The following is a 19,839-nucleotide window of genomic DNA, read 5'->3' on the forward strand; positions in this document are numbered from 1 at the left end:
ATGAACTTTAACCTTGGTAGGGACATTCACCCACACTTCATTTCTATCCCTGCCTATTGTTGTGGATGGTGCCACCAATGGTGGCTGGCAGCAGCAAAGATGAAGGTTGATGGCAAAATAATTTTTCCACCCCAATCAACTAAACACCCTGCAATGAAATGTCTCATGGGAGCGAAGCGTCACTTCTCCCCTTTCCAATGGAATTTATCATCCAACTAGCACAGTTTCAGCAGATATGTCTGTGTTTAAACACACACACACAATCATGCCTCCAGAAGTCCTGTCATTCCTGTACGGCTGCCACTTCTGGTGGACGATAGGGGTCGATATATGTGACACAACGCTCCTCAAACACACACACACACACACACTTTTAGCCCTGTGTGGGGCAACAGACGAGACGCAGGTTATTCTGGGTGAGAGCATGATTTGTCTCCCTCTGGATTTAAAGAGTGGAGACTGGATGTCTGATGGTGTGTGTGTGTGTGTGTGTGTTAGTTGGGGATATTGGAGATATCCACCCACATGTGTTACTGTTAAACCTAAAAGTCTTTGTTCAGCATGTATATAAATCAGGGTGGATAATAATCCTTATCGTAATGCTCGTAAGGCAGTCTGTGGCAATATTTGTTGACTTATGACCCTTAAACCTTGCCTTTTAAGGGTCTAATTTTGCCTCATATTTACTGTGAAACTTATGTGTTCATATTTACATTCACTTGGAAGGAAAGGTAGGGAACCATGAGCACTTTACACTAATTTCCGTCAAGTTCTAGATAAAACAACATGAGACAGCACAGTGTAATGGCGGCGCCTCATGAGAAGTGTGTATCGGGGTGAGGTGTGGACGCTTGGCGCTGTGCAGCGTGACTGCAGATGCGGCGTGGACGTGTTGTGTTTGTAAGGGTGGAGCACGTGTGGTCTGCGAGTATGCGGTGGGGGCGAGTTTCCATCTTACGCTCATCTTCCTCCCTGTACACGGTGGCACTTGAAAGTTTGAAAAGCCTTTAGAATTTTCCAGATTTCTATGCACAAAAACCACTCTGAAGAGTTGATAATGAGAAAAAGTAGTAAAAGAACCCAGTTAAACAAATGAGGGGAAAATATGTAACTTTGATATTCGAGTTTTACATCTAACGGTTCCAACTGCTGCCGTGGAACATCAAGAGAACCCTCCCGGTTCTGTAACCTGTACAGACAGCGTACAGGGTAAGATAGTGAAGAACATTGATTCAATATAAATCACTTTCTCCCGATGACTGGAGCTCTTGTGCCCCCTACAGCGAGTCGCTGGTGTTCCGCTCCACGTACTCCTCGTCAGCTCAGTGTCCCAGCAGCGCGTGGGCGCGTCACGCTGCGATCAAAGGCATTCCTTCGGCATTCTAGAACCCTTTGCAGAACAAGGGGAATCCCGGAGCCTTTGTTCGTGACCTTCAGTAGGGGGGTCAGGTGGCGGCATCTGCGCTCTGCCTGCAAACTGCATAGCTGTCAGGACCTTTGGACTGTAATGGGATCCGCTGCTATGTGGAGTAAATACCTTCAGAAACCCGAACTAAACCCGAGCCGAGACGCTCCCACGGCCCAGGACACTTCCTGTTGAAGACGGCGGTGAGGATTGCGTGTCAACGATCGACATACATTTCTGCAATCTGTCACATGGCAACAGGTCCACAGACTACAGCTCGAAATATTATTGTAATGTTTCTGCATTAATGTATGCAGACACCAGACACACTCATCTTTTCTGTTACCAGGACCAGTTTTCCAGCGCCACCTGCTGCTACCGCATATAAAACTCATGTTCGGGCTTCATTTGATTGTAAACTAGCGCAGTAGAACATTTATTAGAACCTGGCAGACCTGGCCCCGCACACGCCCTTCAAAAAGAGCCACCGACCCCAAACTGAAAGGCAGGCAGGCGTTGGAAGTGCGACAGAACGTTTTATTTCTGTGTGTGTGTAAAGCTCATCCACTAGGGCGTCGCCCATCTCTCAGGCAATCGGATGGGCGGGGCTACAGAACCACTCCTGCACAGACACCATAAACAGGAGGAGCCCCGATCCTCACACCTGCGTGTAGCGCATGTATTTTTTCCCAGAAGGCAATTCTTTCGTGGTGATGCCTGCTGGGAAGAGCTGAGAAGCCTCGCCTTCTGAGAGGGAGGGGATGACCATGACCTTCTCTCCAGGCTGAGGAAACAAAAACTTCAATCATTACATTACAGATAACGGGAGACAGACACCTCAGAAGAGTGTTAGTTATACTTCCAAAAGGAATTATAAACAGTGCATTACCAGTGGAACAGAAATCAGTTTGAGGAAATGAGGAACCTACAGTCCAGTCGACGGGCGTGGCCACTTTCTTCTGCGCAGTCAGCTGCAGGGAGTCAATGGCTCTCAGTATTTCGGTGAAATTGCGCCCCGTGGTGGCTGGGTACAGAATCGACAGTTTCAGTTTCTTGTCTGGACCAACCACAAACACCTGCGGAGAATTGGAATGAGAATTAGAGGGAAGCGCTAGAGAATCCCAAATGGACGTTGAGAAACGGAGACTCACGCAGCGGGCGGTCAGAGGCAGACCGTCTTTGTCCATCTCGTCAGGGTCCAGCATGCCGAGCAGCGTGGCCAGCTCCCTCTTATCATCGGCAATGATGGGGAAGGGCAAGGGGCCGCCCGCTTTCTCAGTGTTACACGCCATGATGTCCTGTGTAGGGGTCACGTGACCAACAGAAACACACAGGTGTTTTTATACAGTGGAGCAGACGGTCAGTTTACGTGTCCCGTGTTTACATGACAGTTTAAAGACTCACATTGAGGGGACACTTGCAGGAAAACAGTAGTATCCTAGGGTATAAGACAATCGACTTTGAACCAGAGGACGACAAAGCCCCAGGTTCAAACCCCACTTACTACCATTGTGTCCCTGAGCAAGAGACTGAACCCTGAGTGTCTCCAGGGAGGGGGACTGTCCCTGTAACTACTGGTTGTAAGGAGTATGGTAAATGCTGCAAATGTAAAACATTTAAGGTCAAAACCACAACCATTTGGTCTGTAAAGGTGATTATAAATATTTTTTTTAAAAAGCTCCGTCCAGCAGTGGAGAAGAAGAGAATTTAGTCGTATACAACATTTTAAGGTCCCATGATACTGTGATATGGTTTAACAGTAATAAGAGTTCCCCTAGCCTGTTTATGGTCCTGCAGTGGCTAGAAATGAGCAGCAACTCTTTACACCTATTGCCAAATGGTCAGATTTGGAATTTTGGAGAAAGGTTGCCTCATTTCCCAAGCTTTTTTAGCCCAGAGAATTTTTTAGGGGAGGGGTGCGAAATTATCTCCACCAACAGTCATGGCTTGAAAACATGCAAAGCATTGCAGTTGAGCACAAATTTATTTTTGTCAGAGACTCTGAAGAACCAGTGGGTTTATAAATTTTTTTCCTGGAAAAAATATTTCCTGTTTGCGCCAAATATTGTGGTTGGTGAATGGTGTTGATGACATCATTTCCTCCTCGTCCCGTCGCTCTCTTCCTCATTAGCATTTAAAGCTACATACACTGAAATATTTACATTACATTTACCAGACGCCCTTATCCAGTGCGACTTACAATCAGTAGTTACAGGGACAGTCCCCCCCCCTGGAGACACTCAGGGTTAAGTGTCTTGCTTAGGGACACAATGGTAGTAAGTGGAGTTTGAACCTGGGTCTTCTGGTTCATAGGTGAGTGTGTTAACCACTAGGCTACTACCACCCCTGGGACAATGCGTCCTGGGAAATCTCATTGTGGGACTGGATCAAAGTGGCTGTACCGAGGCTGAATTCCAGAAAGAGACTTCAGATACAGTATTAGTGGACCAACAAGACTGATATAAAAGCAAAAAAAATTCATGTCATGGGACCTTTAATAGAAAATAAGCACTCATCAGGCACATGGAACACATCCTGCACCGGTGTTCAGCAGGGTGCATCATGTTACCTACAGCAAGCATTTAAAAAAAGTTCTGATAAACATCGGAATGTGTGTGTGGTGTGATATTAAACTGTAAACACACACAGCTGGAACTCGACCCCTTTCCCATGATCCTCTGACGCCCTCTGGGGGAGGCGGTGCTGCGGTAACTTAGCAACTATGAATATTTGGCCCAATCCTCTCTGTCCAACAAGAGAAGTTTTTTGTTTTTTTTCCCCCGGGTCCATTGTGCACTCGTGAAACAGGAGCGAGGTGGTGGTGGCGTAACCAGGCAACCTGAGATTTTAGCCAATAAGCTTCAGCCTCGAGCCGGTCAACTGGACAATGAAGCACAGATCAGGCCCCGGGACACCGTACCAGGTTCAAGCGGTTCTGGAGTTACTTTCTTAGAGAACCCTGATACTCCAGCCACTGTCACGTCCCACGCCGACACAAAGAGGGGAGGGGCTAATAAACAGTAACTGGACAGAAGTGCGTGTACCCAGTAAGGCAGACATGAGTTGTGGAGAGTGAGGAGGAGGCGGACCTTGCTCCAGCTGAGGTGGTCAGCGACGCTGTCGATGGAGAGGGCGATCATCTTGACGTTGCGCTTGGCGAACTCGGCGCTGAGCGAGGCGGCGCAGGCCAGCTCGGTGGTGCAGACGGGGGTGAAGTCCCTCGGGTGAGAGAACAAGATGCCCCATCTGAGGGAAAGAACGAAAAAATTAAAAAAATATTAAAATATTAAGTTCAGAAAGAGAAGAACGCGAGAAGCTCAACGAGGAACTGAGCAGGAAATTCCTACTCAACCTCCTGAGGCCTGAGGAGCAGGTGCTGTCGGAAGAGGAATAATCCATTTCCCAGCTGGACCTGGGAATGTCACCAGGATGTGCAGACATGTGCACTCAGATCAATTTTTTTTTTTTACATGCTTGAGCAAAATGCAAAAAAGAAAGAAATTCCAGTTCCTCCAGTGTCTGCTCTGGTTACACTATTGTGCTGGTACCAGCATTTAATGGTAAAAATGTACTTCACAGCCCAATTCTAATAGGGTGTTATGTAAATAGGGTGTTCCTCTTGTACGGTTATCTTCTAACTGCCGTGAACGTAAAACAGAAGCCGGATGGAGAGAACAGGTCAGTCCAGGCACGGAAGTTTTAAACATCGAGCTCACCAGGCGCAGGAGCCTGAAAGCTGAAAATCCTACTGGACTCGGGACCGCCACCCTGGTCCCAGACCAGAAAAAATGACCCTGATCTGGGTGGTAACACACTCGCGAACCAGAAGGTTCAACCCCAACCCCACTCGCTACCATCGTGTCACGGAGCAAGACACTTAACCCCGAATGTCCCCAGGGGGACTCTCCATGTGACTACTGACTATAAATGCCGTAAATGTGAATCTGTCGCAACTACTGTTCTCCAGCTCAGTACCAGTTCCACTATCATCATCATCATCATCGTCGTCGTCGTCATAGTCATCGTGCAAGCTCCAGTCGAGTGTCAACATGAGAAGTGAAACTTTGACCTTTGGCCATGTTCCCACCTGCAGGAATTACAGAACCGAGCCCAACTCTGCACGACCTGTAACGAGGTTCGTGGCGAGTTTCGTGACCCCGACCGTCCACGCGCTATACATTTGACCGCTTCCGGTTCGTCCACGTTACACGTGCGCTTCGAATACAGCCGAAATCAACGATGGAGACGGTCGGAATAATGGCGCAGTTTTACACGCTCGACGTGAACTAGCGGTTCGGCAACGGACGGGGCGGAACTCACGAGTCTCCCAGGAACTGGTGGAAGCGGACGGTGCCGGCCGTGGTGTCGGCCTGGAAGTCGGGGAACACGTCTCCCAGCAGAATCCCGGGCATGGCTGCGGCGGTTCTGGAGGAGCCCGTCCAGTCATGCGCGGTTATAACCGCCGCCGCCTCCTCCTCTCACGTAACACGCCGGCGCTCGTGGCGTTCACGAGTTCTTTCACATTTACGATCGAACGATGGCCAACATCAAACTACAGTCCGAACAACAACAGCAGAAAACAACGACGATTCTAATTGAAGCGTTAAGCAGTACTCATAAATTCTTATAACTTGTTTTAAGTGCTTTCTAATTTTGATTTTCCACGTTATTAACAGTTATAGTGCTTTAAAAAAGACTCCGAATTTCATTACGATGTATATCAGTTTTATTTGTTGTCTTTTAATGGCGCATGTTGAACGGTTCAGCCTCGTCACTCCAAGTCACGTGATTTGTCCTGCCGAAAGACTCAGTTTCCCAGAAGCCTTTGCGAAGGAACAATGATGGCGCAGCCAACGAGCCGTGCTGGGTGTCCGGTTCCGATTAACTGAAGGAGGACGGGAGCTCCAGAGTCCCGACTTAACATGCCTTCTCCCAAAGCAAAGAGTAGCGGCGGTTCCGGAGGCCCGGGCCGGTTCGAGTTTACGTCCCTGAGCCGCGGACCGCCGCCGCACCTGCTGCAGAGGCAAGGTTCGGACCCCGCCGCGGCGCGCCTCCGCGCGTCCGAGAGCCCGACCCGCCGCCGCGGCTCCGGCTCCTCCACCTCCTCCTCCACCGGCCCGCCGCTCCCGGAGGAGGACTGCATGCGCCTGAACCCGTCCTTCCTCGGCATCGCGCTCAGCTCCCTGCTCGCCATCGACCTGTGGCTCTCCAAGCGCCTGGGCGTGTGCGCCTGCGAGGACTCGGCGTGGGGCAGCGTGCGGCCCCTGATGAAGCTGGTGGAGGTGACCGGACACGGGATCCCGTGGCTGGCGGGGGCCGCGTACTGCCTGTACAAGAGCGACAGCAGCGCGGGCCAGGAGGTCATGCTCAACCTGCTCATGGGTAATTTTTTAACACGTGGTATCACCATAACGATATAAACTATGAATCGATATATGCAAGTGGACCCCTGCTGACTTTGACTCTGAATGACTGTGTGATGTGTAATATCATCGTTCATGTCTCTGTGTGTGGCGATGTGAACGTCAGAGGCAGATGATGACATGTCACCCGTACAGATGAGGCTATGCGACAACACACTCACAGCATTAATTCAGTCAGCGAGGAACAGCACCTGATCGAAAAAGAACTGCGGAGATGTTTATCACGCGTTTTATTTCTTTGAAACGTTATTATTCGTCTTCTGTGGTGAATTATTTGATCCTAAGCGGCGGGTGACCAGGTGTTTGGGCTGCACGATACATATCAAAACCGAACCAAAGTAGTCATTTGAATAATTGCGATTTTAGAACCCCAGACTCTGCTCCATTGGTTAATGTCGGGGTTGTGATAGTCATGCTCGCCAATCAGATGTCCCATGGTAAAGCCACGCCCACTTAAAAGCTCTCAGCTTGTTGTGTCAACTCCATAATGTTTAATACACATAATATAATCATTAATTGAATTGCAACTGTGATATTTGTCCAACAAATATTTGTCGATTTTTTTTTTTTTTTTTTTTTTTTTTTCCCTCAAAATCGTTCAGCCCTACCAGTTGGTGTTGGTGACGTGGTCTCTGTTCTGTTCCTCAGCCCTCCTGTTGGACCTGGTTCTGGTGGGTGTGGTGAAAGCTTTGGTTCGCCGACGGCGCCCCACCCACAACCGCATGGACATGTTCGCCACCTTCTCCGTGGACCGCTACTCCTTCCCATCAGGCCACGCCACGCGTGCCGCCATGTGTGCTCGCTTCCTGCTGACGCACCTGGTCCTGGCAGCTCCGCTTCGTGTCCTGGTCTTGCTCTGGGCCACATTTGTGGGCTGCTCCCGGGTCCTCCTTGGACGGCACAACGTGACTGACGTGGCGTTCGGTTTTGGGATGGGCTACTGTCAGTACAACCTGGTGGAGATGCTGTGGATGTCACCAGCCACGCTGCACAGCCTGGTGGGACTGACCCCACCGCTGGGCTGACTGCCGTCTGCTGGTGGATCTGCTGGAGGTGACAGGAACCAGTTCATCATTACATGGCAATAACTACGTGTTTCTCATTTTATTGATTGTCTTTTCACCACGACTGTTGAGCAACAATCTGAGAGGTTCTTCTTCTGAATGCGTCACGGAACCAAATGATGTGATGAGAAGGAGGACTGTGTGTGTGTGGGAGGGGGCTCATCTTTCCTGCGGGGGCACATTGCCCCCAGACCAAAATGATGATTCTCCTCTTTCCCTCGGTAGCAGTGGACCTGCAGGGTTCTGAGTGTGTGTTTTTTGTCGGCGCTCGGTGTTAAACAAGCAGCAGGTGGTGACAGATTTATTTTAGAAAAATAGAATTAATTTAGCAGTTTAATCAAATAAAAAGAGCAAATGTCCAATTTGGCAAATGATAGCGGAGCGTATGATGTAGGAGAAGTGAAGTTCCTGGATGGGAGGAGCAGGAGAAGCTCAGACCCCCTCAGAGAGAGAGAGAGAGAGAGACTGTCACCCCAGATCTGGATTATGGCGCAGACTGAATTCATAAAGATGCATGACTTCATCCAGGGGTTCTGATGCAGGTGCTGACCTCGAGCAGATATTTCACTTCCTCAGTGGCTTCAGATGTATGTATGTATGTGTGTGTCGGTGTCGGTCTGTGTGTGTGGGTGCATGTGTAATACTATAATAAATCAGTTATTGTCCTGTCCAGAAGAAAAATAAAATATTAAAGATTTCAGCAATATTGATATTTTCTTTTCGGTCTCTGCTGTATTATCTGCTAAGTGATCCCATCCCTTCGTGTGTATAGTGATTTATAACCAATATGAAATAAGGAACCATAATCTCTGTCTTGTACGTAATTTAATAAGATCTGTGAAATGTAATCTGTAGGACATGTGGTGAGAAACAGGACTGTTAATCTTTCTGTTAAGATTATTTTGAAAAGATCATAATGTGATTGTATTTTTTAAATAAAAACTTTCAAGAAAAAAAAAAAAACATTCTGACTCGGTTCACAAATCATTTTATCTAAACTCTATGCATTGTTTTAAATTTCTCAGGCTGAGCTTCTGTACTGGATCGTGGTTCGGAGCGGCTGCAGTAGGAACAGATTTACAGAGATTTTAATCTTCTAAACATAAAATCATACTCGGTTCTAAATACCTGTAGCGTGATTTCGGGGCTAAACCACGCCTCTTTCCCCTTTTTCGATCGTTAAGCCCCGCCCTCCGTTTCCGCTCGTTACTTACCTGCGAGTCACGTGGAAACTAGAACGTTATTAGTCGGTTCCTGAATCACATGAAGATTCGGACCAATCAGCCGCTCCGATTCTTCTTTCAAAACCGGAGGTTTGTTCGAGTTTCACTTTTGAAGACGTCATGAAAACGTATTTAAGATCATAATAAAACTGTTGGTATGATAAAGTACCGTGTTTCTGGCGCGACTGTCCAATGGTGATCATAGTCCTTATTCGGAGTGGATCACTGTAATTATGTTGCTAATTATTAATCGTTTTGAAGGATTCTACAAACGTTTGCTGGATCATTTTCATGTGGTTTCCCCCTCGTCACCCTCGTTCATGAAACCGCTGTTCTCTGCAGACCAAAGTCGACTTTTATGAGTTCAGAGTTCGGCTTCTGCTGCATCAAATCAGTAACGTCCAGACAGCTCTGGGAATCTGAGCAAGAAGGTCTGTGACGTTTTAATCCTGGTGGTATGGGGAGATATTTTAAAAAGACCTGTCCTTCACAGAATGGCCCGTCCTCGTGTCGCTGTGATTGGAGCCGGTGCTGGTGGGCTGGTCTCCATGAAGTGCTGCCTGGATGAAGGGCTGGAACCCGTGTGCTTCGAAAGCAGCAATGACATTGGGGGACTGTGGAGGTTCCAGGTGGACGAGCGGAACGAAAGACGTCGCTTCTTCAGGCTTCCAGGTTCTAAACACTTTCCTCGTGTTTCCAGGAGGATCCTGAGCCAGAACATTCCAGCATCTACCGCTCCCTCATCTCCAACATATCCAAGGAGATGTCGTGTTTCAGTGACTTCCCCATGCCGGCCCATTTTCCCAACTACCTTCACCATTCGCAGATGCTGCAGTACCTTCGCCTCTACGCTGCACACTTTGACCTCTTCAAATATATTCATTTCCAGGTGAAGGTTCTACTCCTGTAACCAAGAACACCCCTGCTTGGTTAAATAGTTGACTTCTCCTGGTTGGTGACACGTTAAGAAGTAGGTCCTTCTGATCCTGTCCTTGCCTGACGTGGACTTGGTGGTCGCTCTTGTTGGTGTTCATTTCTCAGTAACTAGTCCTGCATGGGAGAACAGGCTCCATTCAGGCTCCTGGACACAGCTTCTCCAGGCTCTCCAGACCTTGTTGAGCAGGTGCGTTGTGTGTTTCAGAGCGCCGTGCGGCGTGTGAGGCAGCGGGCTGACTTCTCCGCGTCAGGTCAGTGGGAGGTGCTGGTGGAGGAGCGGGACGGTCAGCAGAGGGGACACGTCTTCCACGCTGTTCTGGTCTGTTCGGGTCATTACACTAGTCCTGAGCTCCCACTTGAAGAATTTAAAGGTACGAGGGTCTGGGTTCACGTGAAGCTGAATACTGTGATTGATGGGATCTTTATATTTAAGGGGTAGAAACGTTCCCGGGAAAGTACAGTCACAGCTGGGAATATAAAGACCCTGCAGCTTTCTGTGGGAAGAGGGTCGTGGTCGTTGGAATCGGGAATTCTGGAGGGGACGTTGCTGCAGAGATCAGTCGGGTCTCAGCCAAGGTAACTGTGGTAAAATGGACATATTTTACTGTACCGTATGTGAATATTTTACTGTAAAGCGCCACTGCTCCATACAAAGACGTTCCTGAGCACGCGCACAGGCGCCTGGGTGATCGGGCGGATGTCCAGCCACGGCCTGCCGCTGGACATGGTGATGATCACACGCCTGCACGCTCTGCTGCTGCACCTTCTGCCCCCAGCTCTCCTCAACTGGGCCGCGGAGAGGAGGCTGAACCAGAAATACGACCACAGACTGTACAGCCTGCTGCCGCGCCACAGGTACGCGGGACCGCAGACCTGCCACGGCCAACGCGGCCCCGCCCCAAACCTTCATCGGCTCCCTCTTCCACAAGGTTCCTCGACCGGCGGCCCATCATCAACGACGACCTTCCTGGCCGGATCCTCGTGGGGGCGCTGTCCATGAAACCCCACATCGCAGAGTTCCGGGGCTCTGCGCTGGCGTTTGAGGACGGCACGGTGGAGCAGGACATCGACGCCGTCATCTTCTGCACTGGCTACACCGCCAAATTCCCCTTCCTACCCCCGTCTCTCTTCGCCGGCCCCGAAGGGGAGCTCACCCTGTACAAATGCCTCTTCCCGCCGTCACTAGAGCGCCACACGCTGGCCGTTCTCGGCCTCTTCCAGGCGACCGGGCCCATAATGCCCTGCATGGAGCTGCAGGCTCGTTGGGCCACCAGGGTTTTTACAGGTAAGCCAGCCTGAGGAAGATGGCACGGGTCATGCTGGCTAGCGTCTTCACGTTTTCCAGAAATGGTGAAAGTGAAGTGATTGTCATTGAGAAACACTGCAGCACAGCACACGGTGACACAACGAAATGTGTCCTCTGCTTTTAACCACCACCCTTTGTGAGCAGTGGGCAGCCGGTGTGGGGACGGTGCTTTGCTCCGCTGCCCTCAATAAAAACCAGAGAAAAACAGGAAGTGGCTGCTCTGTACATTGTGCAACTATTTCTCACACACAGAAGACGACCTTTGATGATGATGAAGTTTAAAAAGGGTTGGAGCCTGTAGGCACTTTGTCACTGTGGCTGATTAAAAAAAACAAAACTGTCAAATTGCGGAAGAAACTCACAAACCATTTCACATATTTTAATAAGAATTGTGTTCCTCAAAACCCATTCCCTGAATCAACAGTTCACGTTTAAATGTTCGTGGTATAGACCTGCTGTTTTTTGCAGGGCGGAACCACCTGCCCCCTGAGAGGACAATGATTACGAGAATAGAAGCGGAGAGGAAGAAGAACATGAGGAGGTAATGGTTCACCCATCTCAACACAAACCCTCTCTGTGGACCGGTGAAGGTTGACCTTTGTTTCCCTCCCCAGCCACTCCTGTCCCAAGATGGCGGCTCTGCACCAGCAGTACGTGCCGTTCCTGGACGATCTGGCCCAGGAAGTGGGAGCGCGTCCCGACGTGCTGAAACTCTGCCTGTCTGATCCCGGCCTGGCTTGGAGGGTTCTGCTGGGTCCCTGCACCCCGTACCAGTTCCGGCTCTGCGGCCCGGACCGGTGGGCTGGGGCTCGGCAGGCCATCTACACACAGTGGGAGAGGGTGGAACAGCCCATGAAGACCCGTCCCACCAACGACATAAAACCCTGGACTGTGCCCTGGTGGCTCCTCTTGTCTGGGAGGGTCACAGTGATACTGGTTGTCACATCTGTTCTGGGTAAAATCTCAGTTTCATGGTGCAGCGGCACCAGTTAATCAAATTCAAATTTAATTTGTCACATATACCAGTCATACACGGTATGATATGCAGTGAAATGCTTTTTGCGACTGCTACAGACCACAGTATTGCAAATGTTGCAAGTATACAATGAACCAATATGCAAATATTGCAAACATAACCAAATATTACACTTTTATGTCTTTAACATAAAATATGTGTAACTGGTAGGGTGAATGTGTGCAAATGAGTGAAAGACAATATTTTTAAAAAAAAGAGCAGTAAAGTAAAAAGCGCAAAGATTTTGTGCAAAATAATTTGTGCAAAGAGTCCAGAGTGATTGAAGGTGAAAGAGGTCTGGTAGGTCCTCTGGTTAATGAAGTTGAATAAAGTTCACATTCTGGACGGGTTGACCAGTTAATCCCGTTAATAGTGGTTAATAAAGTTCATATTCTGTCATGGCTGCTGGTCAGGTCACCAGTTAATTGCCAGCTAGACAAGTTGACCAGTTAATCCAGTTAGTGAAGGTTGAAAAAGTTTAGATTCTGTCATGTGTCTTCTAAACACTTATTCATGGATGCCGATTGACTGTAGATGTGAGCCTCTAGCAGGAAGACGGGGACTAACTTCATTATTTGGATTTATCTCCTTCAAGTCAAAGTCCCAGCCACCAATCACATACATGATCTTTTACAGGATACCACCCTGCAGTTGAGAAGAGAGCAGGAAAGATCTCCCCAAGAGTCCGACTGTGCGCTGTAGAGATGTTCTGAGATGTTCTGGTGTTTGATCGCTTCTGTGTTGCGTCACGTTTCGTGCGAGTCGATATGAAAGTGGCCGACACAGAATCGTCCCCGGTCGTATCGCGAGTTCAATGGGACCAGCGGACGCTGGAATCCGCTTGGACCTGGGCGTGAGTTGAGGTGGAGTTCTGGTTCACTCCTTCTGCACCTTCGGCTGCTCCACACGCTGCAGGTTGGATCTCCACTCACGTCTCTGTAGCTGCAGGTATGTTCTCAGACCAGAAATCTATTTTTCAGCTGTACAAATAATAAAAATAATTCATTGAACAAACTTTAGTTAGAAAAAAATAGGATTAGCCGAAGCGGCATGGATGGCCGCTCTCTCCCGACTGGTTTTTCCAGTCGTTTGTTAAACATCCAATTAATATTTTACAACTAAATCGCACCCGAAGAAAAAAGGGAGCTCAGAATTTCTGTGCATAAACTGTACGGTGACCTGGCTGCTCACACAACGCGCACACGTCAGAAGACGAAGCCGCGAAACGCGCCGCTTTCGGCCGAAACGGAGGAGGCGGCGGCGCGTGTCGCGAAACTTTTAGAACGTGAGAAAGAAATCGCAAAAGTTCATTCGACTCCTCGTCACGAATAAATTCTTTCAACTCTTCTCCCTGTTGTTCCAGTCATGGTAAGTGGGCAATGCCGCGTTTAAAAAGGGCGTGTGTGTGTGTGGGTGTTGCTCCCACAATTAAAAAATAATAATATCTCACTCGGCTTTCCGTACTTCGCAAAAACTACAACACGCCGGGCGCGCTTTTTTCTTGCGTCATCACGACGCGCTGTTTCGCTCGGGTTCGTAAATCTTTCGGACGAAAATGCATTTTTGGGCCATTTTCAGCTTAACTTTTTTTCAGTGCATACCTTCTTAGTCAAACATTATCTGACAGTACATTCACTTTCTGTCTTTATTTAGCAGTGGCAGTAAAAACCAATGCGATACATGATTGTTTTCTCATTTTTGCTGGACAGCCAATAGCAAGGTCCCACTTCAGTGTCTTACCCGCCCACTAATTTGCATTTGGGGCAACAAGAACTACTAGTGGACATGTTGTGTGTCACTAGTACTACTAGTAAGACATTTGTAATTTACTAGTAGTACTAGTGAACTTGAAAGACTTTTGGCAGCACTCGTTCAGTCCAAATGACTACTGGTGCTTCAAAATGCCTACTAGTTGGGAATTTGGCACTACTACTGTAGCACACAGCCTCACTAGTGCAACACTTGTTTGAACTAGTTGTACAAAAGTGTGACTTGTTGCTGGAAAAACCTGACTAGTAAGAGTGCAGCAAAATGGCCAACTAGTGCTGCCATAAAGCAAACTAGTTGAGAACTCTGATATTTTACATTTATAGCAATTATCGGACTTACAATCAGTAGTTACAGGGAGCAACTTAGAGTTAAGTGTCTTGCTCTGGGACACAATGGTAGTAAGTGGGGTTTGAACCTGGGTATTTTGTTACCCACTAGGCTACTACCTTGTTCAAACTACACCAACTTGGCCAAATTTATTCTGAAATGCTTTTAATGTGTGAATGATGTTTATACATCAGACGCCCTTATCCAGAGCGACTTACAATCAGTAGTTACAGGGACAGTCCCCCCCTGTAGACGCTCAGGGTTAAGTGTCTTGCTCAGGGACCCAATGATAGTAAGTGGGGTTTGAACCCGGGTCTTCTGGTTCATAGGCGAGTGTGTTACCCACTAGGCTACCACCACCCCCTGTCTTGGTGTCTCGGTGAAGAATCTGGATTATCTGGAGGAACAGAAAAGAATACTCAGTTGTTTATTGTCTATTTATTGCTTTTGTGTGGTTCTGCCCCCTGCTGCACCCAGCTGGTGGAACCCTGTGGCGATGGTCCAGCGCGTGGCTGTGGTTGGAGCAGGCTGCTCGGGGTTGGCCTGCATCAAGTGCTGTCTGGATGAAGGACTGGAGCCAGTCTGCTTTGAGAGCAGCGATGACATCGGAGGCCTGTGGAGGTTTAAGGTGACATGCACCAGACAGGCCCAGAGTAGTACTACTTCCGGTGTATTTTTATTGAAATATTACTCTCAAGTTATCTTCCACCCGGAGTCTGAAATGTCATTATGTAACTGCGCTGTCACCTCTGTGTCGGACCTTTGACTTCAAACATTGTCGTCCCTGGAAAATCTGTTGCTCAATGGCCTTGTTATCTAGATAAAATTGAATTATATCTGAGAAGGAGGGTGGTTTTATTTACCTGCCCTTAACACACATGCAGATACAGTATCACCAGCCTCTGACTGCAAGGATGAACTTTAAAATGCTGTCCGTAATAAAATACAGAATCAAAAAATAAAAAGATATCAAACAAGAATTGCTATCATTTTGCAAGATGTGAGAGAACCACTGGTCCAGTTCTTCATCTTTGCTATAAAACTCTCAGGAGAAGCCCGAACCTGGCAGAGCCAAACTCTACAGCACCGTGGTCTCCAACAGCTCCAAGGAGATGATGGCGTACAGCGATTTCCCACCACCCGCTCATTTTCCCAATAACATGCACCACACCGTGGTCCTGCAGTACCTCCGGCTATACGCCCAGCACTTCTCCCTGCTGAGGCACATCTCTTTCCAGGTCAGAGGTCACAAGCACAGATCCTTAGTGCACAGCATGGAGCTTGTTCACCATGACGTGTGTGTGTTTTGTGTCAGACCACAGTGCATAGCGTGCAGCAGAGGCCAGACTTCTCTATCTCAGGTCAGTGGGAGGTGCTGACTGTGGGCAGGGATGGAGAGGAAGAGACTCATGTCTTCGACGCAGTGATGGTCTGTAGTGGACACTTCACTCAGCCACATTTACCACTGCAAGACATCAAAGGTACACACACACACACACACACACACACACACACACACACACACACACACTGCGCGTCAGGCTTTAAACTGCAAATCCAGGTACAAGGTGAGAGGTCCAACCTCTGTGAGTAAACAGCAGAATAACTGTGCCAAAGGACTAAAGGTGCAATAACTGCCAATTACCTCTACTCTGTAATATGCTATCATGCTAACAGTGCATTAGCAAAGTCATGTCTTTAATCACGGAATACCCCATGACACGAAGATTTCACTTTGTGAGATAGTTTAACTTTAATACGAGTTCCCTATGATCCTACAGTGGCTAGAAATGGTGATGGGTGTAAAGAGTGCCTTGGTCATTCTGCTTCATCGTTTGCTTCATTTGTCCCCTTATGATGTCCTAAGGGGAAAGGTTACCTCCAGTTTCTCATGCTTTTTCTGCCCAGAGAATTTCCCGCCCCGCCCCTAAAACATGATCTCTGCCGATCATCATGGCTTGAAAACATGCAGTTGCTCCTGGGGAAATCTCATTGTGGGACTGGCTAAAAGTGGCTGTCATTCTGCACCAAGAGACTTCAAATACATTATTAGGAAACCACTAAGACCGATATCAAAGCAATTTCATGTCATGGGACCTATTTCTACCTCTACTCTGCTTATACACTGTTAGCACGATAGCATATTACAAAATCATATCTTTAATCCAGGAATCCAGACTTTCAATGGTAGGTACTTCCATAGTTGGGAATACAGCAGCGCGGGGGGCCTGGAGGGGAAAACTGTCCTTGTCATCGGGATCGGAAACTCCGGAGGAGACATAGCCGTGGATGTTAGCAGAGTTGCCAAACAGGTAAAATGCATGTTGAGTGTGATGATTGAGTCTGGCTCAGAGTTTATCATCCGGCTTTTTTTCTGGACCAGCAACCATACAAAATCATGTATGTATACAACACGAATTTGATGCACAGTATTTATTTGGAGCCATTCCTGTAGATCCCAAGTTGAAACAAAAGTACAAGGTATGGGGACATGGCCCCGCTTTGTCAAGGTCTGGAAGAAGACCTAAACAGTCACCTTCAGGCTCAATTCTGCCCACAGAATTTTGGTGAAATGTTTTATGGTCACACAGTAAAGGAACAGTTCAAAGAAATCTCTGAAAGTCCCGGGATGCTGATGACCATGATCAGTGTTTGTGACTTTCTCTGAGCTTCTCTGTCCAAATACTGCAGGTGTTCCTCAGCAGCAGAAGTGGCGCCTGGGTGGTCCCTCGTGTTGGGGACGGGGGGTTACCTGTTGATGTGGTGAGTGGAATTCGCTTGGCTTCGCTGCTGATGTGGCTCCTGCCCTCCTGGATTGATGGGGTGATGAAGAAGAAGCTGAACCAGCGCTTTAACCACCGGCTCTACGGGCTGCAGCCCAGCCATGGGTGGGGGACACAGTGCTTTATTTTAAATGTTCTGATCTTTGAAAGAACCTGTGATGATGATGACGATGATGTGGAGCAGCTGCATATGCATGAAGATGTCACTGATGTGTTTAGAACTTGAAGTCCTTATGCTTCCACCATGCTCATTATGCTCTGAATGACGGCAGCTCCTCCCCTCATCACAGGATCTTCTCCCAGCTCCCTGTTGTCAATGACGACCTTCCAGGACGCATCATCTCAGGACGTGTGGTGATCAAACCAAACGTGAAAGAATTCTGTGGTTCCAGTATTGTGTTTGAAGATGGGACCGTGGTGGATAAGGTACAAATAATATTTTAATTCTTCGTTGCTGCTCCAATTTTATTCCTCTAGTCCAGTCAACTTAAAAGCTTCTTGTTCTCTGACCAGATGGATGTAGTCATATTCGCCACAGGCTATGAATATGACTTCCCGTTCCTGCCTGTGGCCCTCCAGACCAAGGCAGGCCATCGACTGACTTTATACAAGCACGTGTTCCCCCCGAGCCTGGAGAAGGCCACGCTGGCTGTGGTGGGCTTCATTCATGGCCTGGGGAGCATCATTCCCTTGGCAGAGATGCAGGCGCGCTGGGCCTGCCTGGTCTTCAAAGGTACAAGAGGTCAAGGTGTTCAAATCTCGGGAGCAACTCAACAGTTTAGCTGAGTTTGCATGTTTTTAGGTTTAAGGAAGCTCCCTCCAGAAAAACTCATGCTGCAGGACATTCATTCCGACACTAAGCGGATGCATCAGAGGTATGGAGGCTCTTACACTGATTTAGGTTTCCACCTTTGCTGTCTATTCTGCAACCCTTGTCTGTCCCTCCCCTCTGCTGGTAAGATTTGCCTGTTCTGAGCGGAACCCCCTTCAAGTCGACTACATCCACTACATGGAAGATGTAGCCCAGGAAGTGGGGGTGAAGCCCCAGCTCTTCTCGCTGCTGCTGCGGGAACCTGCTCTGGGTTTGAGGGTCCTGCTGGGTCCGTTCACCCCATACCAGTACCGGCTGCGTGGACGTGGTCAGTGGCCAGGCGCTCGCCACGCCATCCACACACTGTGGGAGCGGATTTATTGTCCATTTGGAACACGGTTGGTGCCAGAGCCGCGCCCTGAGCGGAAATGGCCGATGTTTGTATTTGTTGCACTAGGAGCGTCAGGTGTGTTTTTACTCTGTTACACACAAAGAAAGCATTCTGCTTTCCACTAGATTTAAACCATAATGGAGGAATCATCAGCCACAGTTTAAATAGGATCAAGTGATCGTTAACAGCAAAATAATGTTATGTGGCACAGACTCCGCAGGAGACCCCGGCCTTTCTGAGCTATTTACTATGAATCTGCATAGATAGTGGAAGTCATGCATGGTTTATGTTATGTTATTAATATTGATCAGTTAATTATGGAATTATTAACTCCTTTGCAGCTCACTAATTTGTTTAGATGACCGAAACGTCGTGTACAAGATCAATTTTTTTAATGTACAATGTTATGCAATTATACTGATATTGAAGTTTATTCATTAAAATGTGCCCCTTTCATCCCCAGACCTGGTTACTGGTTTTCTGCGTTATTTCTTACGGAATTGTGCTGCATTGTGTTTTCCCACCGGAGTCCGTATTCTGTCGCAATAACAGATGCTGTGACGTCATCTGCCTGCGCCACAGGTGCGATGCACAGTGTGATTTCAGCAGCTCGGTTTCCTGCTACCTACACCGATGAAGTCGGAGCGACGGGTGGACTGTGATTCGTTTTACACACTCACACGCGGACTTTGAGCTCACACGCACAATGAGACGTTACGGGTCTATTGCGAAAAAATTGCTTTTATGTTGCTGCGAATGCATCATCCTGCTAACTCTTCAGCCGACGTGGTTCTTGATCAAATACCCTCGAAACGTGCATTATATGTACAGAATGTGAATTCAAATTGGCTCGCTACTGTAAACACCCATGGCGTCTGTAAAAAGCCTTGGTGTTTGGATTGACCACAAACTGGGTCTGAACCATCACGTTGCTGCAATCCCCAAATCATGCAGGTTCACTCTCTACAACATTCGCAAGATTAGGCCTTTTCTTTCACAACAGGGTACGCAGCTCCTTGTCCAGGCAATGGTCATCCATAAACTGGACTATTTTAACTCTCCAGGCTGGAGCCTCTGCAGTCACCATAAAACCACTCCAGATGGTCCAAAATGTGGCAGCCCGCCTCATCTTCAACCAGCCGGAGTACACCCATGTCACGCCTCTTCTCACCTCTCTCCACTGGCTCCCGGTAGCTGCTAGCATTAAGTTCAAATCCTTGATGCTGCCTACAGGGCTGTAAATGGAAGTGCACCCTCCTATATCAACACACTACTAGCTACACTCCTGCACGCCCTCTCGGATCTGCAAATGAAACGAGACTAAAAATTCCCTCCTCACGGGGTCTCCCAATAGAATATATTCTCCTCTGTTGTCCCTGGCTGGT

At 48.2% G+C, this 19,839-nt stretch overlaps 4 protein-coding genes across 4 annotated transcripts; 3 read left to right on the forward strand and 1 right to left on the reverse strand.

The window, feature by feature from the left end:
• Positions 1 to 1,921: 1,921 nt before the first annotated feature.
• On the reverse strand, positions 1,922 to 6,023 carry prdx6 (peroxiredoxin 6). The gene is made up of 5 exons (XM_028961894.1): positions 5,726 to 6,023; positions 4,495 to 4,651; positions 2,557 to 2,703; positions 2,335 to 2,481; positions 1,922 to 2,189 (listed from the first exon to the last, which is right to left on the reverse strand). The coding sequence occupies exons 1-5, from the start codon at positions 5,815 to 5,817 to the stop codon at positions 2,064 to 2,066; spliced, it is 669 nt and encodes a 222-aa protein (XP_028817727.1). The 5' UTR covers positions 5,818 to 6,023; the 3' UTR covers positions 1,922 to 2,063.
• On the forward strand, positions 4,976 to 8,848 carry plpp6 (phospholipid phosphatase 6). The gene is made up of 2 exons (XM_028961893.1): positions 4,976 to 6,787; positions 7,477 to 8,848. Exons 1-2 carry the CDS (start codon positions 6,328 to 6,330, stop codon positions 7,851 to 7,853), a joined length of 837 nt encoding a protein of 278 aa, XP_028817726.1. The 5' UTR covers positions 4,976 to 6,327; the 3' UTR covers positions 7,854 to 8,848.
• Positions 8,849 to 9,117: 269 nt separating this feature from the next.
• On the forward strand, positions 9,118 to 12,462 carry LOC114769127 (dimethylaniline monooxygenase [N-oxide-forming] 2-like). The gene is made up of 9 exons (XM_028961892.1): positions 9,118 to 9,205; positions 9,609 to 9,744; positions 9,816 to 10,004; positions 10,257 to 10,422; positions 10,485 to 10,627; positions 10,707 to 10,906; positions 10,981 to 11,336; positions 11,826 to 11,898; positions 11,972 to 12,462. Exons 1-9 carry the CDS (start codon positions 9,156 to 9,158, stop codon positions 12,348 to 12,350), a joined length of 1,692 nt encoding a protein of 563 aa, XP_028817725.1. The 5' UTR covers positions 9,118 to 9,155; the 3' UTR covers positions 12,351 to 12,462.
• A 452-nt stretch (positions 12,463 to 12,914) lies between these two features.
• On the forward strand, positions 12,915 to 18,918 carry LOC114769038 (dimethylaniline monooxygenase [N-oxide-forming] 5-like). Its single transcript, XM_028961717.1, has 10 exons — positions 12,915 to 13,320; positions 14,947 to 15,097; positions 15,519 to 15,707; positions 15,785 to 15,950; positions 16,639 to 16,781; positions 17,161 to 17,357; positions 17,543 to 17,678; positions 17,766 to 17,985; positions 18,055 to 18,127; positions 18,213 to 18,918. The coding sequence occupies exons 2-10, from the start codon at positions 14,966 to 14,968 to the stop codon at positions 18,577 to 18,579; spliced, it is 1,623 nt and encodes a 540-aa protein (XP_028817550.1). The 5' UTR covers positions 12,915 to 13,320; positions 14,947 to 14,965; the 3' UTR covers positions 18,580 to 18,918.
• Positions 18,919 to 19,839: the final 921 nt, after the last annotated feature.

The sequence above is a fragment of the Denticeps clupeoides genome, chromosome 19, assembly GCF_900700375.1.
Source record: "Denticeps clupeoides chromosome 19, fDenClu1.1, whole genome shotgun sequence".
Classification (NCBI taxonomy): domain Eukaryota; kingdom Metazoa; phylum Chordata; class Actinopteri; order Clupeiformes; family Denticipitidae; genus Denticeps; species Denticeps clupeoides.

Bases quoted from the DNA above. Each gene is read 5' to 3' on its own strand.
- plpp6 (XM_028961893.1), top strand. From the start codon at position 6,328: ATGCCTTCTCCCAAAGCAAAGAGTAGCGGCGGTTCCGGAGGCCCGGGC. The intron at 6,788-7,476 runs GTAATTTTTTAA...TCTGTTCCTCAG, and splicing joins CATGCTCAACCTGCTCATGG to CCCTCCTGTTGGACCTGGTT.
- LOC114769038 (XM_028961717.1), top strand. From the start codon at position 14,966: ATGGTCCAGCGCGTGGCTGTGGTTGGAGCAGGCTGCTCGGGGTTGGCC. The intron at 15,098-15,518 runs GTGACATGCACC...TAAAACTCTCAG, and splicing joins GAGGCCTGTGGAGGTTTAAG to GAGAAGCCCGAACCTGGCAG. The intron at 17,358-17,542 runs GTGGGGGACACA...CCCTCATCACAG, and splicing joins GGGCTGCAGCCCAGCCATGG to GATCTTCTCCCAGCTCCCTG.
- prdx6 (XM_028961894.1), bottom strand. From the start codon at position 5,817: ATGCCCGGGATTCTGCTGGGAGACGTGTTCCCCGACTTCCAGGCCGAC. The intron at 4,652-5,725 runs GTGAGTTCCGCC...TCTTTCCCTCAG, and splicing joins CACCAGTTCCTGGGAGACTC to ATGGGGCATCTTGTTCTCTC. The intron at 2,190-2,334 runs GTAGGTTCCTCA...TTGTTTCCTCAG, and splicing joins CCACGCCCGTCGACTGGACT to CCTGGAGAGAAGGTCATGGT.
- LOC114769127 (XM_028961892.1), top strand. From the start codon at position 9,156: ATGAAGATTCGGACCAATCAGCCGCTCCGATTCTTCTTTCAAAACCGG. The intron at 9,206-9,608 runs GTTTGTTCGAGT...TGTCCTTCACAG, and splicing joins TTCTTCTTTCAAAACCGGAG to AATGGCCCGTCCTCGTGTCG. The intron at 9,745-9,815 runs GTGGACGAGCGG...TCGTGTTTCCAG, and splicing joins GGGGACTGTGGAGGTTCCAG to GAGGATCCTGAGCCAGAACA.